This window comes from Sinocyclocheilus grahami, unplaced genomic scaffold, assembly GCF_001515645.1.
Source record: "Sinocyclocheilus grahami isolate Dianchi unplaced genomic scaffold, SAMN03320097.WGS_v1.1 scaffold212.1, whole genome shotgun sequence".
In the NCBI taxonomy this organism is placed as follows: Eukaryota; Metazoa; Chordata; class Actinopteri; order Cypriniformes; family Cyprinidae; genus Sinocyclocheilus; species Sinocyclocheilus grahami.
Window position 1 is genome coordinate 1394670 of NW_015505391.1, and position 13284 is coordinate 1407953.

At 35.5% G+C, this 13284-nt stretch overlaps 1 protein-coding gene across 1 annotated transcript; it reads right to left on the minus strand.

Moving 5' to 3' along the window:
* Window positions 1–1592: 1592 nt before the first annotated feature.
* LOC107596019 (WD repeat-containing protein 36-like) lies at window positions 1593–12859 on the minus strand (the record flags this gene model as incomplete). Its single annotated transcript, XM_016286620.1, has 17 exons — window positions 1593–1832; window positions 4329–4516; window positions 4617–4698; window positions 5348–5464; window positions 5573–5718; window positions 5814–5939; window positions 6689–6839; window positions 6948–7093; window positions 7189–7286; window positions 7674–7839; window positions 7921–8035; window positions 8124–8278; window positions 9939–10022; window positions 11307–11372; window positions 11468–11588; window positions 12435–12610; window positions 12692–12859. Coding segments are annotated over 17 exons (2255 nt in total), but the record flags the coding sequence as incomplete, so codon positions are not given.
* Window positions 12860–13284: the final 425 nt, after the last annotated feature.

The following is a 13284-nucleotide window of genomic DNA, read 5'->3' on the forward strand; positions in this document are numbered from 1 at the left end:
AATATTTCCACATAGTGATGTAGATATGTGGGGGCGTGTTAGAACGAGCCGTTTTAGGGGGGCGTGGCAGAGTCTTAACTTTGATAAAGAATATCTCTTTGGTTTTGAGACTTTAGTCTTTGCAACTTCAGGGATCTTATCTATGCACAATCAGCTTGTAACACTCCAAAGAGAAAGCAAAACTTGAAATTGCATCATATGACCCCTTTAATGTAGGCTTCTATACATATGTAAACATTATTTAATTACCATTATAACTAGCTATCTCACACATTTTTGCTCACTCAAGTGTTTTTTTTTTATTTTACAGTGGGGTAATTTTGGTGCAGTAGCATGAGATAGCTTGATTTCAAACCTTGAATTGAATAAAAAATGGCAAGTAAGCAGTCAGTAATAAAATAAGAACAAATAAAGAAATTAATAATGATAGCACAAATAAAAAATAACGTCAGGTCAATTATCAAATAATGTTTAGTCCTAGAAAGATGTTATTATCAGAACACTGCACTCGGACTATGCACTTTCTGCAGAATAAGGATGGAGCAAAGTGTGGATGCGCTGTCCTTGAATGACGGTCAACTCGGCTTTGTTTATATTTTGCTTAGCCTATAAATGTAAATGACAGATGTCGTATTTAGGCTATTTATTTTGCTCTGCTACACTTTTCTTACTGTGTTAACAGAAAAATGTCAAACGAATTTAGTAGGCTATTTTGACAAGACGAATAAAAATAGCTAATAGACTATTTTTGTACAACCTACATTCTTTTTTTTCCTCTCTGCCACACTTTTTATATTGGGTTGTAAATGGTAAACGAATTGTATCCTGACAAGACGAATAAAAATAAGAAATACACAATTTTTGTACATTGTTATTTTCTCTGACACTTTTTCCTACTGTGTTGCATAAACTATTAGGCTAAACGGATTTTGTGTTTTAAGATAATTCATATAAATTCAAGTCAAAGTCAATAAATTCAACTCTAGACCAGACGAATAAAATAACACAATTTTGTGCAGACTAGGCCTACACTTGTATTTGTTAGCCTATCTCTCTTTCTTTCAGTTGCGGAAATTTAAAAGTGAGATTCTGGAAACGAGATCTAAATTTAGCGGGAACGGTCGGGTCGGAAGAAAATTAATCTAAGCAGACAGCGAGTGAACAAAGAGTGAATATATTAGCGGGAGCGGGACCGGGACTAAAAAAAAAAAGCCCCGTGCAGACCTCTACTATTATGGGCTGGGGTTTTTTGGCCAGAACTTACAAGGTCTTAATTACAAACACGCAGTTTTTCACTTCACAAGATGTTAGTTGATGGACTGGAGTTGTGTGAATTACTTGTGGATTATTGTGATGTTTTTATCAGCTGTTTGGATGCTCATTCTGACGGCACCCATTCACTGCAGAGGATCGACTGGTGAGCAAGTCATGCGATGCTACATTTCCTCAAATCTTTTCTGATGAGGAAACAAACTCATCTACATTTTGAATGGCCTAAGTAAATGTTCAACTTTGAAAATGAATAGTGAAAATTTGACCTTAAAATAAAGTGACCAAAGAAAACTCGCATAGATTTTGTATACTTTTCATTTGTTTTAACAAAAAAGAGCAAGAACATTTAGTCTGATACAAACAGTCAACAACATCTCAGAAAAGCAAAAGGAGGTCTGGAGAGATGTGCTTTACAGTAGTGCACTCTTGATATAAGACAACAGACAAATGTTCTGATTTAGGAGCGTCTGCATGGACATCCATGTCTCCTCCAGGTGTGCCGACACGCTTTCTGCCTCCTCCATCAGTTCGGGCTGGTCTGCGATGAACCGAAGATGGAGCTGGAACAGGAAGATGACATGTTAAGAGTTAAAAATTCAATACAGTCAAACGTTACTTGATGTTGTTTCGATGTAATTAAATGACTGTATATAGAGTGAATACTCTTAGTAGTATATATAGTGTTGCAACAATGGGGACAGTCCATGAAAGGTGCTGAACTTTTGTATGAAAATGTTTTCATATACATTTGCTGCCATCTGCTGTTTAAAAACCAAACAAATCCAGTGTGTCCTATACAGCAAAATTCATGCATAATTTATCTATACATGTACTATGACAAATTCATAACCAATTGGAACCAGTTCACGTGTTTGTAGCTCTTTTATAAATGTAAAAATGAGAATTTGTTAATATTATAAAATTAATGGCATTATAATACTTTATACATTTCTATTAAATATGAAAAGATCACATTTTATATGTTTTCAACAACACTTTTATTATATAGAACAAAAACATATTTACACTGATGGCCAAAAGTTTGGTAAAATTATAATTTTTTTAATGTTTTTGAAAGAAGTCTCTTATGCTCACCAAGGCTTTGATTTATTTGATCAAAAATACTGTGAAAACTGTAATATTGTGACATTTTATTACAATCTAAAATGACTTTTTATTTCAACATACCTTAAAAAAAGCATGATCCTTCAGAAATCATTCTAATAGGCTGATTCAGTGCTCAATTATTAATAAGGGTTCTTAATATTATTAACACTGAAAAGAGCTTTGCTGCTTAATATTTTTGTGGAAACTGACATTTTTTTCAGGATTCTTTAACGAACAGAAAGCATTTATTTGAAATAGAATATTTTTCTAACATTACAAATGTCTTTACTGTCACATTTCTGCTGAATAAAACTATAATAAAAAATATATATATTATTAATGTACTAACTCCAACCTTTTATATCAGTGTTTTATGGTTTGCATAAAAATATTAAGCAGCAAAAACTGTTTTCAACATTGATAAAAATAAGAAATGTTTCTTGAGCACGAAATCAGCGTATATTAGAATGATTTCTGAAGGATCATGTGCCATTTTTAAATATATTCAAATATAAATAGTTATTTTAAATGAATGAATGAATTAATGATATTTCTATTTACTGTATTTCTGATCAAATAAATGCAGCCTTGCTTTCAACAATTGCACAATTTAAACCCTTCATTGTTTATAGCACATCTTCATTTCCTGTGGAACTGAATTATCAGAGATTAATTCATTTGTATCAAAAACATGACATTAATATTATATTCTAAATATTTAAGGAAAGCCATCTGGTGAAATTGAGTCCAAATCAAATGGTGTTTGACAGCGAACATGGGCTTCCCAGCATGATTAGAAAGAAACAGAAACCAAGCAACTGACAGTCTTGTCTTACAGCTTTGTACTAGAACTAAAAGCCAAAACTATTGTGTTATAAAGTTGGTATGCAGTTTAGGGTTGTGACAGTGAGGAAATTTTCCCACCGGTTAATCGATGTGTGACAACACCGGTAATACCGGTATCACTGTGGGGGCAGGGCGTTCCCTCTTTTCCTTCACTTTTAAATAGCTTGTAAAAGCGGTGTGCCCATTTTACTTTCACTTTCAAATAGCGGCAATTCGGAGTAAAGCAATAGTTAATTTGAATTTTCCCTCTTTTCCTTCTTTAAGCTATTTAAAAGCGCCGTGCGCATTTTACTTTCACTTTTGAATTAGCGGCAGTTCGGCATCAATTGCTTGAATGCAACAACAAAATACAACAATAAAATACAACGTCAAACTCACTTTAGCCTATATATAAAACATAGAACTTTTATTAACAAAACAAATAAAAATACACCATGCTATAGGACAAGCTATGCCTAATATAAAATAACAAATAACTTACATAAAGTTTAATAAGTATACAAACCTGGAAATAAGTAAACATGTATAATATATAACCAAATAAATAAGAAACGTAGAATGTTTATTAGCAAAACGAATGGCAAATAAAATAAATAAATGACACACTTTAAATAAAGTAAAAATCAGCAAACAATGTGGAACCAATTAAATAAGAAACGAATGTTTAAAAAAACTTCCAAAATCACCTTAGATAAATGGCAAAAGTCAACAGGCTTTTCAAACAGGTGCTTTTGCATCTCGTTTTGAAACTAAATCATCCGCGATCGTCTTGTCTGTCTCACCTCACTCTTCTTGTCAGTCAGCTCGACTCACTCTCCTCACTGGAGAAATGAAATCTGATCTGTGGTGCGACTGTCATTCGGGATGCTGCATTGAGCAGCCGCGTTCAGTTGTTAATTGTAGTGTCTGGTCTTTTACTGAACTAAATTATTTTTATTACTATAAAAAATCAAAACGACGGTGGGGGTCGGTGACGCGGTGGGCAAGTGGCGTAACCGGTGTTGTGGCTTAACACTGGTATCACCGTCAGCACCGTCTATCAAGCCTAATGCAGTTGTATGGAAATGTGAAAAATAAACATCAGCAAATTGCTCACATCGTACCTTAAGGAACAATGCTAGGTAGGCTTGAGCCAGGTCGAAATCTCTTTTGGACTGAAGAATGCTGCTGATCATCTTGAGGAAGCTCTGCATAACTCTGACATCTCCACCCATATCTGGTGACAGGGACCGAAGTTCTGTTTCAATGGCAGAGGGGCCTAACTCTCTCAACAGCTTTACTGGCTCCTCATCTATCAAGAGGCAACAGATGATTAACACAGCGATCACTCACATTACAAACGCAAATTCAATAGTACAGCATCATTTCAAATGAAAGCATAAAGGGCTTACATGAGTTGTTGTCTAAAGCGTTCTCAAGCTGAAGGTAGAAGGTGGACTTCTGTGCCAACACTCCCAAGTTGACAATTTTAGACTAAAAAAAAAACAATTTTAATTAAAATTTCACATATGCATAATATATTTAAATATACATTATGTAATTGCGTCCAAATAAAAAGTAAACACAGCAAAATTGTGAAATGTTTACAATTTAAAATAACTTTCCTTTTTTAATATGTATTTTAAAATATAATTGATTCAAAATTTCAGCAGCCACTACTCCAGAATACAGTGTCACATGATCCTTCAGAAAGCTTTCTAATATCCTGTTTTGTGGCTCAAGAAACATTTCTTATTATTATGAATACTGAGTTTATTTTAAATAAACATTTTTGTAACAAACTAAAAATCTTTACTTTCACTAATGATCAATTTAATTAGCTGAATAGATTTATATTTTATGGGTTTTTGTCTCTCATGGTGGGTTAGGTAAAAATAGAAACATGATATATATAATATTATATAATATAAATAATGTTTTCATATTTTTGAGTCAATATTTTAGCCAAACTTAATAGTACATATACATAACTACAACATATTTGTATAATGTTTTTGGATTTTTTTAAACCATCAAAACACTGAAACCCCCTGCTTTTTATAATCTTAAAATGAACAAATAAATTCCCAACAACAATAAATACTTCACCAAACTCAATAGAGACATTATCAATTGTATTTACCTGGTTCTCTGAGGGTGTGCTGGGTAGTGCAAACTGGGGCACCAGCCCTGGAATGGTGGGAATGAAGAAGGGTGCAGCTTTGGGCAATTTTGGAGGCTCTTTGGGTTTGTTCTTTTTCTGTAGATGCAGATTTTCACAATTTTAAAGGATCTGTAATGGCCTTTTAAACACATCTCAGTTAAGCACAGACCACTGTTTTCTCCCCCTATTTTTACATGCACATACCTTGATGATGTCCAGATGCAGCAGGTTCTTCCAGCGTGAGTCAGGAAGCAGAGAGAGTGTGATCAGATGTTCATCCAGCTGTGCTGGTGAAATGTACTCGGCCATCTCAGAGCTGTCAGCATCTAAAACTTCCTCCTCTTCTGTATCTGTTGACAAGCACACAATCAACAAGACTTAGTCTCAAGTTAAATGACTTTAAAATTATAATCAATATGATAATATGCTCTGACTGCTCTCGCACCTCTGCTTGGGCAGGTGCCTGGCAGCATGATCACAGTCGGCTCATAGTCTGCAGGTAGAGGGCGCAATGACACCAGACTGCACAGTGTGTTGTTGGACCTAGAAAAGAACCAAACAGACAGCAAGGCTGAATATACAATATTTCATAAAGCAACTTCTTTGAATCATGAAACTAAAAGCCAAGGGTCATTACAGGCTATGTTTGGAACAGCATATTACTTAAATACAATGATGACTGTTATGATGACTATTATCCATAGATCATTTTTTCTTGTTTACTTCATAAAAATCAATAAATATATCACTGCAAAAAGACACGTACCACGACCTGATTTTTAGAATTAAACGTATGAACTATTAATCAGACGACAGAAGATATTTAGTAGACTGTGCATAACAGTTTTTTTTTTAAGTAAGGCTTTGATCATTTGACAATTTTGTGGCTTTAGAAATGTGTCTATCAAATACGATACAGCAGGCTTTATAGGGTTAACATTTCTACAATATGAAATATGTATAATGCACATAGCGTGCAAATTTTATGTATGCACTGAATACCTACTTGACCTACAACAACAAAGCATACAGTGCTGGGGTACTGTATCCCAATAAACTCAACTTAACCTTGCATTTCAAGCATGTGTCATGGTAAGTCACTGCATTTTGACTGATTATTTTATCAGACTGACAAGAGACATTTTCATAAGATGTGACATTTTCACATATATGCATGTATATGTTCCGTTGCATGGAAAAGAGCGGCCTGAACATTCCTCAAAGCATCTGATTTTGTGTTGTAGGAGAGAGAGAAAAAAAATCACGGTTTGGAAACATTAAAATGAACAAATAAATTCCCAACAACAATAAATACTTCACCAAACTCAATAGAGACATTATCAATTGTATTTACCTGGTTCTCTGAGGGTGTGCTGGGTAGTGCAAACTGGGGCACCAGCCCTGGAATGGTGGGAATGAAGAAGGGTGCAGCTTTGGGCAATTTTGGAGGCTCTTTGGGTTTGTTCTTTTTCTGTAGATGCAGATTTTCACAATTTTAAAGGATCTGTAATGGCCTTTTAAACACATCTCAGTTAAGCACAGACCACTGTTTTCTCCCCCTATTTTTACATGCACATACCTTGATGATGTCCAGATGCAGCAGGTTCTTCCAGCGTGAGTCAGGAAGCAGAGAGAGTGTGATCAGATGTTCATCCAGCTGTGCTGGTGAAATGTACTCGGCCATCTCAGAGCTGTCAGCATCTAAAACTTCCTCCTCTTCTGTATCTGTTGACAAGCACACAATCAACAAGACTTAGTCTCAAGTTAAATGACTTTAAAATTATAATCAATATGATAATATGCTCTGACTGCTCTCGCACCTCTGCTTGGGCAGGTGCCTGGCAGCATGATCACAGTCGGCTCATAGTCTGCAGGTAGAGGGCGCAATGACACCAGACTGCACAGTGTGTTGTTGGACCTAGAAAAGAACCAAACAGACAGCAAGGCTGAATATACAATATTTCATAAAGCAACTTCTTTGAATCATGAAACTAAAAGCCAAGGGTCATTACAGGCTATGTTTGGAACAGCATATTACTTAAATACAATGATGACTGTTATGATGACTATTATCCATAGATCATTTTTTCTTGTTTACTTCATAAAAATCAATAAATATATCACTACAAGTGATGTACCGAAATGAATTTTTTACCGAAAACAAAATATAAGTTTACATTTAGCCAAAAACAAATCATCCCCATTTCTGCCAAAAATGTTTGCCCTCCAAAAATAATTTTTTGGTCACTAATTCATACTGCATTTAAAATGAAAAAGTGGGGAAATGTATTAATGTCTCTAATACCTGTCCCTGTGAAGCAGAGATGACGCCGGGGCAGCTGGCAGGCTGTGTGTGTGTAACAGCTCCTTGGATCTGAACCTCCAGATTTTCAGAAGGCGATCTGCTCCCACACTAACTGTCAACTGGTTCAGAGCATCCACAGAGAGCCCGCGAACAGCCCCTGCATGTGCTGCACACACACAAAAATCCCATTGAAATCAGACTGGAAATGGCATGTATTTCGCCCCTGATGTTCAGATGTTTAACTCACCCTTGTCCTTCCCATAATGCCCTCGATGAAAACCAGACTGCATGTTGTACACATCAATGTGTCCCGAAGACAGTGCAATCACTGCAAAGTTCCCGCAGGATGTGATATCAACAGCCTGGACAACATATGGCCAAATGGGATTTGAAATCATCTGTTATAAAGCTAAATAATCATGTAAGCACACATATTATCTACAAACTTACAGTTGCATGGACATTGAGGCTACGGTTCTTGTTGAAGCGTTCAGGTTCCAGCTTGTGAGCACCAATCGAACCTCTCTGGTAGTTCCATGTCGTAGTCACAAGGAAACCACGGTGGCATGCAATAATGCCATCCCAGTCACTCTGACGAGCAGTTTCTATACAAAATAACATCAGGAGGTTTAAAGACTTTTTTTTTTTATTTAGTTCTTTATAAGATAATTCTAACACTAGTTTTGGATATAAAGAGATATATAAGCTCAGAATTTAAAATCTTAAAGGGATAATTCATCCCAAAAAAAAATGTAAACCCTCATGTCATTCCAAACATACTTTTGTTCATCTTCGGAACACAAATTAACATATTTTTTAAAGGGATAGTTCAGCCAAAAATGAAAATTTGATGTTTATCTGCTTACCCCCAGGGCATCCAAGATGTAGTATTTAGTTCTTTATAAGATAATTCTAACACTAGTTTTGGATATAAAGAGATATATAAGCTCAGAATTTAAAATCTTAAAGGGATAATTCATCCCCAAAAAAATGTAAACCCTCATGTCATTCCAAACATACTTTTGTTCATCTTCGGAACACAAATTAACATATTTTTTAAAGGGATAGTTCAGCCAAAAATGAAAATTTGATGTTTATCTGCTTACCCCCAGGGCATCCAAGATGTAGGTGACTTTGTTTCTTCAGTAGAACACAAACAGAGATTTTTAACTCAAACCGTTGCAGTCTGTCAGTCATATAATGGAAGTGAATGGGAATCACGGCTTTGAGAGTCATAAAACATACACAAACAAAACCAAATTAAACCCTGTGGCTTGTGACGATACATTGATGTGTCAAGACACATAACGATCGGTTTGTGCAAGAAACTGAACAGTATTTATATCGTTTTTTTTACCTCTGATTTTCACCGCAATGTCCGAACTGTCCTGAGCGCGTCCCTTCTCTCAAATGGACCATTGACACACTATATACAATCTCAATTAGGAGTGTCAATGGTCCATTTGAGAGATAGGTGGCGGTAATTCACTTATAAGTCTGCGATCTGCCATAAAGCAAGAAGAAGAAGAAGGTGCCTCATGCAAAGGCTGAAGAAAACGACGCTAAACGTGCTCAGGACGCACTCAGGACGGTTCGGACATTGCGGTGAAGATGATCCGCAGGGTTTAATTTGATTTTGTTTGTGTATGTTTCATGACTCTCAAAGCCGTGATTCCTATCCACTTACATTATAGGACTGACAGACTGCAACGGTTTGAGTTAAAAATCTCTGTTTGTGTTCTACTGAAGAAACACCTACATCTTGGATGCCCTGGGGGTAAGCAGATAAACATCAAATTTTCATTTTTGGGTGAACTATCCCTTTAAGAAATTCAATATTTTTAGGAAACTTAAACGTGTGCACTTGAACCAATGAGGTTTGTTCTTGTGCATCATGCACACACACGATTGCGCTTCCATTTATCATATTTGATGTGCTCTTTGTATGTCGGTTGTTTAATGTTTATATGTGAATATAAGGCTAAATTTAAAGCCATAATAATATATGGAGACTTCAAATAAATTGCTCAAATCATATGGATTACTTTACAATGTCTTTATGTCCTTTTTGAAGATTGAAAATTTTGCTTGTGTGACTTTCAATGGATGGACAAGATTGATGAAAGCATATTAAAAATATCCTCATTTGTTACAAACATGAACAAAAGTTTAATGATGAGGGAACGATGACAGAACTTTCCTTCTGGGGTGAACCAATCCTTTTAAAAATGTATACATTATTCAATTTAAAAGCAAAATAAAAACCTGAGGCAAAAGTTGTGATGGCTGGAAGTTTCGCCGTGTCATTCGTCACACCTTTCTTTTTTGCTCTTGTTTTGTTGAGGGTGCCTGTTGGAAAACATGACTACTGAAGCCTTATACAATGCAAATACTACATGGAGCAAAACAAAATGACATCAATGTCCATAATGTGAAAATGCTCATAATTATGAGCTTAAAAAAAACAAGTAACTATTTGTCGGCTGTCTCCGTTTCAAAACAGAGCACTGTTTATTTGAGAGATAGATACAGCAGCACTGGCCAACCAATGGCGTGAGTTTGGGGTGGAAGAACGACCTGCAATAAGTAAATAAGCAAATAATTGACTAGGTAGACTGAATAATGGAAAATAGTTTGGCTGAATAGTTTTTAAAAGAAAACCTTGTTTGGAAACATCTATTACTAATAATCTGAACAAACGCAAAAGTATTATACTGGAAAAAAATAAGTACTTACTTCATTAAAAAGTATTAAACTTCAAGAACACCCTAGCAAAGTATTAACCCTCTAAAGCAGGGGTCTCCAGACTCAGTCCTGGAGGTCCGGTTTCCTGCAGTGTTTAATCAAACACACCTGAACCAGCTAATCAAGGTCTTACTAGGTATACTAGAAACTTCCAGGCAGGTCTGTTGAGGCAAGTTGGAGGTAAACTCTGCAGGACACCGGCCCTCCAGCACCGAGTTTGGACACCCCTGCTCTAAAGCCTACTGTAACATATTTGATAGGCAAATTTCTAAGGCCTCTAGATTATCAACATGATCAAAACTGGAAAAACAAAACTGTTGTACACAATCTACTACCTGCATTATGTAATCTGATTGATAACTTGTACATTTTAGCAAGGAAAAGTCCTTTTAGTATCTTTTTTTTTTTAAATGCCCCCTTTAGGTTGTGCTATACATGTCTTTTTGCTGTGAAACCCTTAATGATTTTTATAAAGTAAACGTAGGAATAACTTTTATATTGTTAGTAATACTTACTGGGCTGAAGCAACCTACTTGTGCTTGATTAGCCACACATAAATTTGGGAAAAATCATGTAATATTTAATATATTATGTATATAAATATAATATGTGTATATAATATAAGTGTCATATATGATGCATCAGGCTTTTGAGGAACATTAATGTTTATATCGTAATCATTACTGTATTGCATTGCATTTTGTTTTTCCTTCACAAGACTTTTCTGACCACTACATCATATGTCCGGCTATACAGGGTTGAAAACCATTGTAAAAAAAAAAAATCGAATTCGTTTTGATACAATTGCATTTGGTGCTGCTAATTATTATTACACATACAAATGTCACCTTTACATGCACTAACAAGAACATGCCAAGTGGTTATTACCGTGCCCCAAACTCTTGTTGAATCTTTCATGAACAGTTGAAAATGACTGCAAAGTTCCATCTTGACCTATTATGAGAAGAAAACAAATTAGCATCATTGTGCTTGAATACATTTATCTACCCTGATTTCCCTTGTCTTCAATCCTTGATTCATGACAGTACCTGCACTAAGAATGTTTAAGCTGCTCTGGTCGTGGTGCTGAATCTTTGTTGGTGGGGCGCTGTGACCAGTCCGCTGTCTTAGCAGACGGCCGTCCCCTCCGGCAACATCAAAAATCCACACCTACATCACACAAGCCATTGTTTACTGTCATTCAACACGATAAATGATAAATGATATCATATCAAGATCATGATAAAATTTATGTCAATAGCGATGATGAGCGCTTGACATTTTTACGCGGTATGGATTAATCTAACAGTCTATCACACAGCAGAAATAAACGTGACAACAGCCAGTCAGTGCATGTTGCTAATAAGTCTGCATGTTCTGCATGTGAATGAATGTCACCGTTTCATCTGATACGCAAACTATAGCTATAACTATATAAGGACATGAACAGATGGACTTTATCTCTAGGGCTGCCCTGATAGTCACTTCACCAGATTTACATTCCAGAGAAAAAAACTACTGTCAAATATTGACACGGAAACTTGAAAGATCTTCACGTCAATCTGTCAAAAATGTTTGGTTTAACTTGAAGAAATTATGGCAGAAATATATTACTATTGTATAACAAAAAAAATTTCATGTCAATCCGTCAAAATAAATGTTTGGTTTAACTTGAAGAAATGATGGCAGAAATATATTACTATTGTATAACAAAAAAATTTATTAGACACCATTTTTTATGATAAATTTGTATGGAACCATACAAAAGAATTTAGGGGAAAATGGATTTCATGGGTCCCTAAAGGTATCTTACTCTGTGGAGTTTAATTGTGAACAAACAAGTTGTGTTTACATTCATTCTCATGGTCTAACAAACATGTGGAAAGCATTTCCTTCCCCATTAATTGCAAATGAATATCCTGATAAATATCTCAATATCTTATGATATGGGAAAAAATATTGTGTTAATATTTTTGGCCATATCGCCCAACCCTAATTACATCATGAAAAACAAACCCGTATGGCATTGTCTGCTCCATTGGTGATCAGGATGGGTTCGTTTTGAAGAAACGTGAGGCCAGCGATGGCTGTTGTATGAGCATTTCGCATCTGAGTGACAAATTTCTTCTCCTCTAAATCCCACAGACCTATATGTCCAATAGGACTGCCAGAAGCCATTATTGGATGTCCATCTGCATGGCAAGGACAAAGTAAGTGCAATACAATGGACCGAAAAATATAGCATACACAAGGTATAATAGTATACACATTACCTGTCCTGAAGGATAAAGCTGTGACTGGACCCCAGTCTTGCTGGAACTTCATCAGCGTTTCATCGAATCTGATATTGTGAATGATGATCTGCCCAGATGCTAAACCCACACCCACAACATCTACAGCTGGAGTCTGAAGAGAAGCATTTCGACAGGGCACATTACACACTAGTTACCACTGATCTATTAAAGTAGGGATGGTTGATAAGGACATCCCTTTAAATGGGATGCAATGGAGAGAGTTTTAGCATGCATCTTTGATAGTTCTGTGCAAAGGTTATGTATATTCAGTATACTTGAAAATACTTGAACTTGAAAGCCACACTTAAGTAAAAGTACAGATATCTTACCAGAAAATGACTTTGGTAGAAGTTAAAGTCACCGTTTAGAATATTACTTGAGTAAAAGTTTTAAAGTATGTGAAATGTATTGTATGAAAAGTATTTTTAAACTAAATTAAACTTACGTAAGTATTGAAAGTAAAAGTACAAGTAAAATCAAAATAGAAAAGGTAAAAATAGTTCTATACACAGTTTGAGCAGCAAGATTGTGTTCAGTTTGAACTGTTTGGGTTAGCATAGGAACCACTTCAT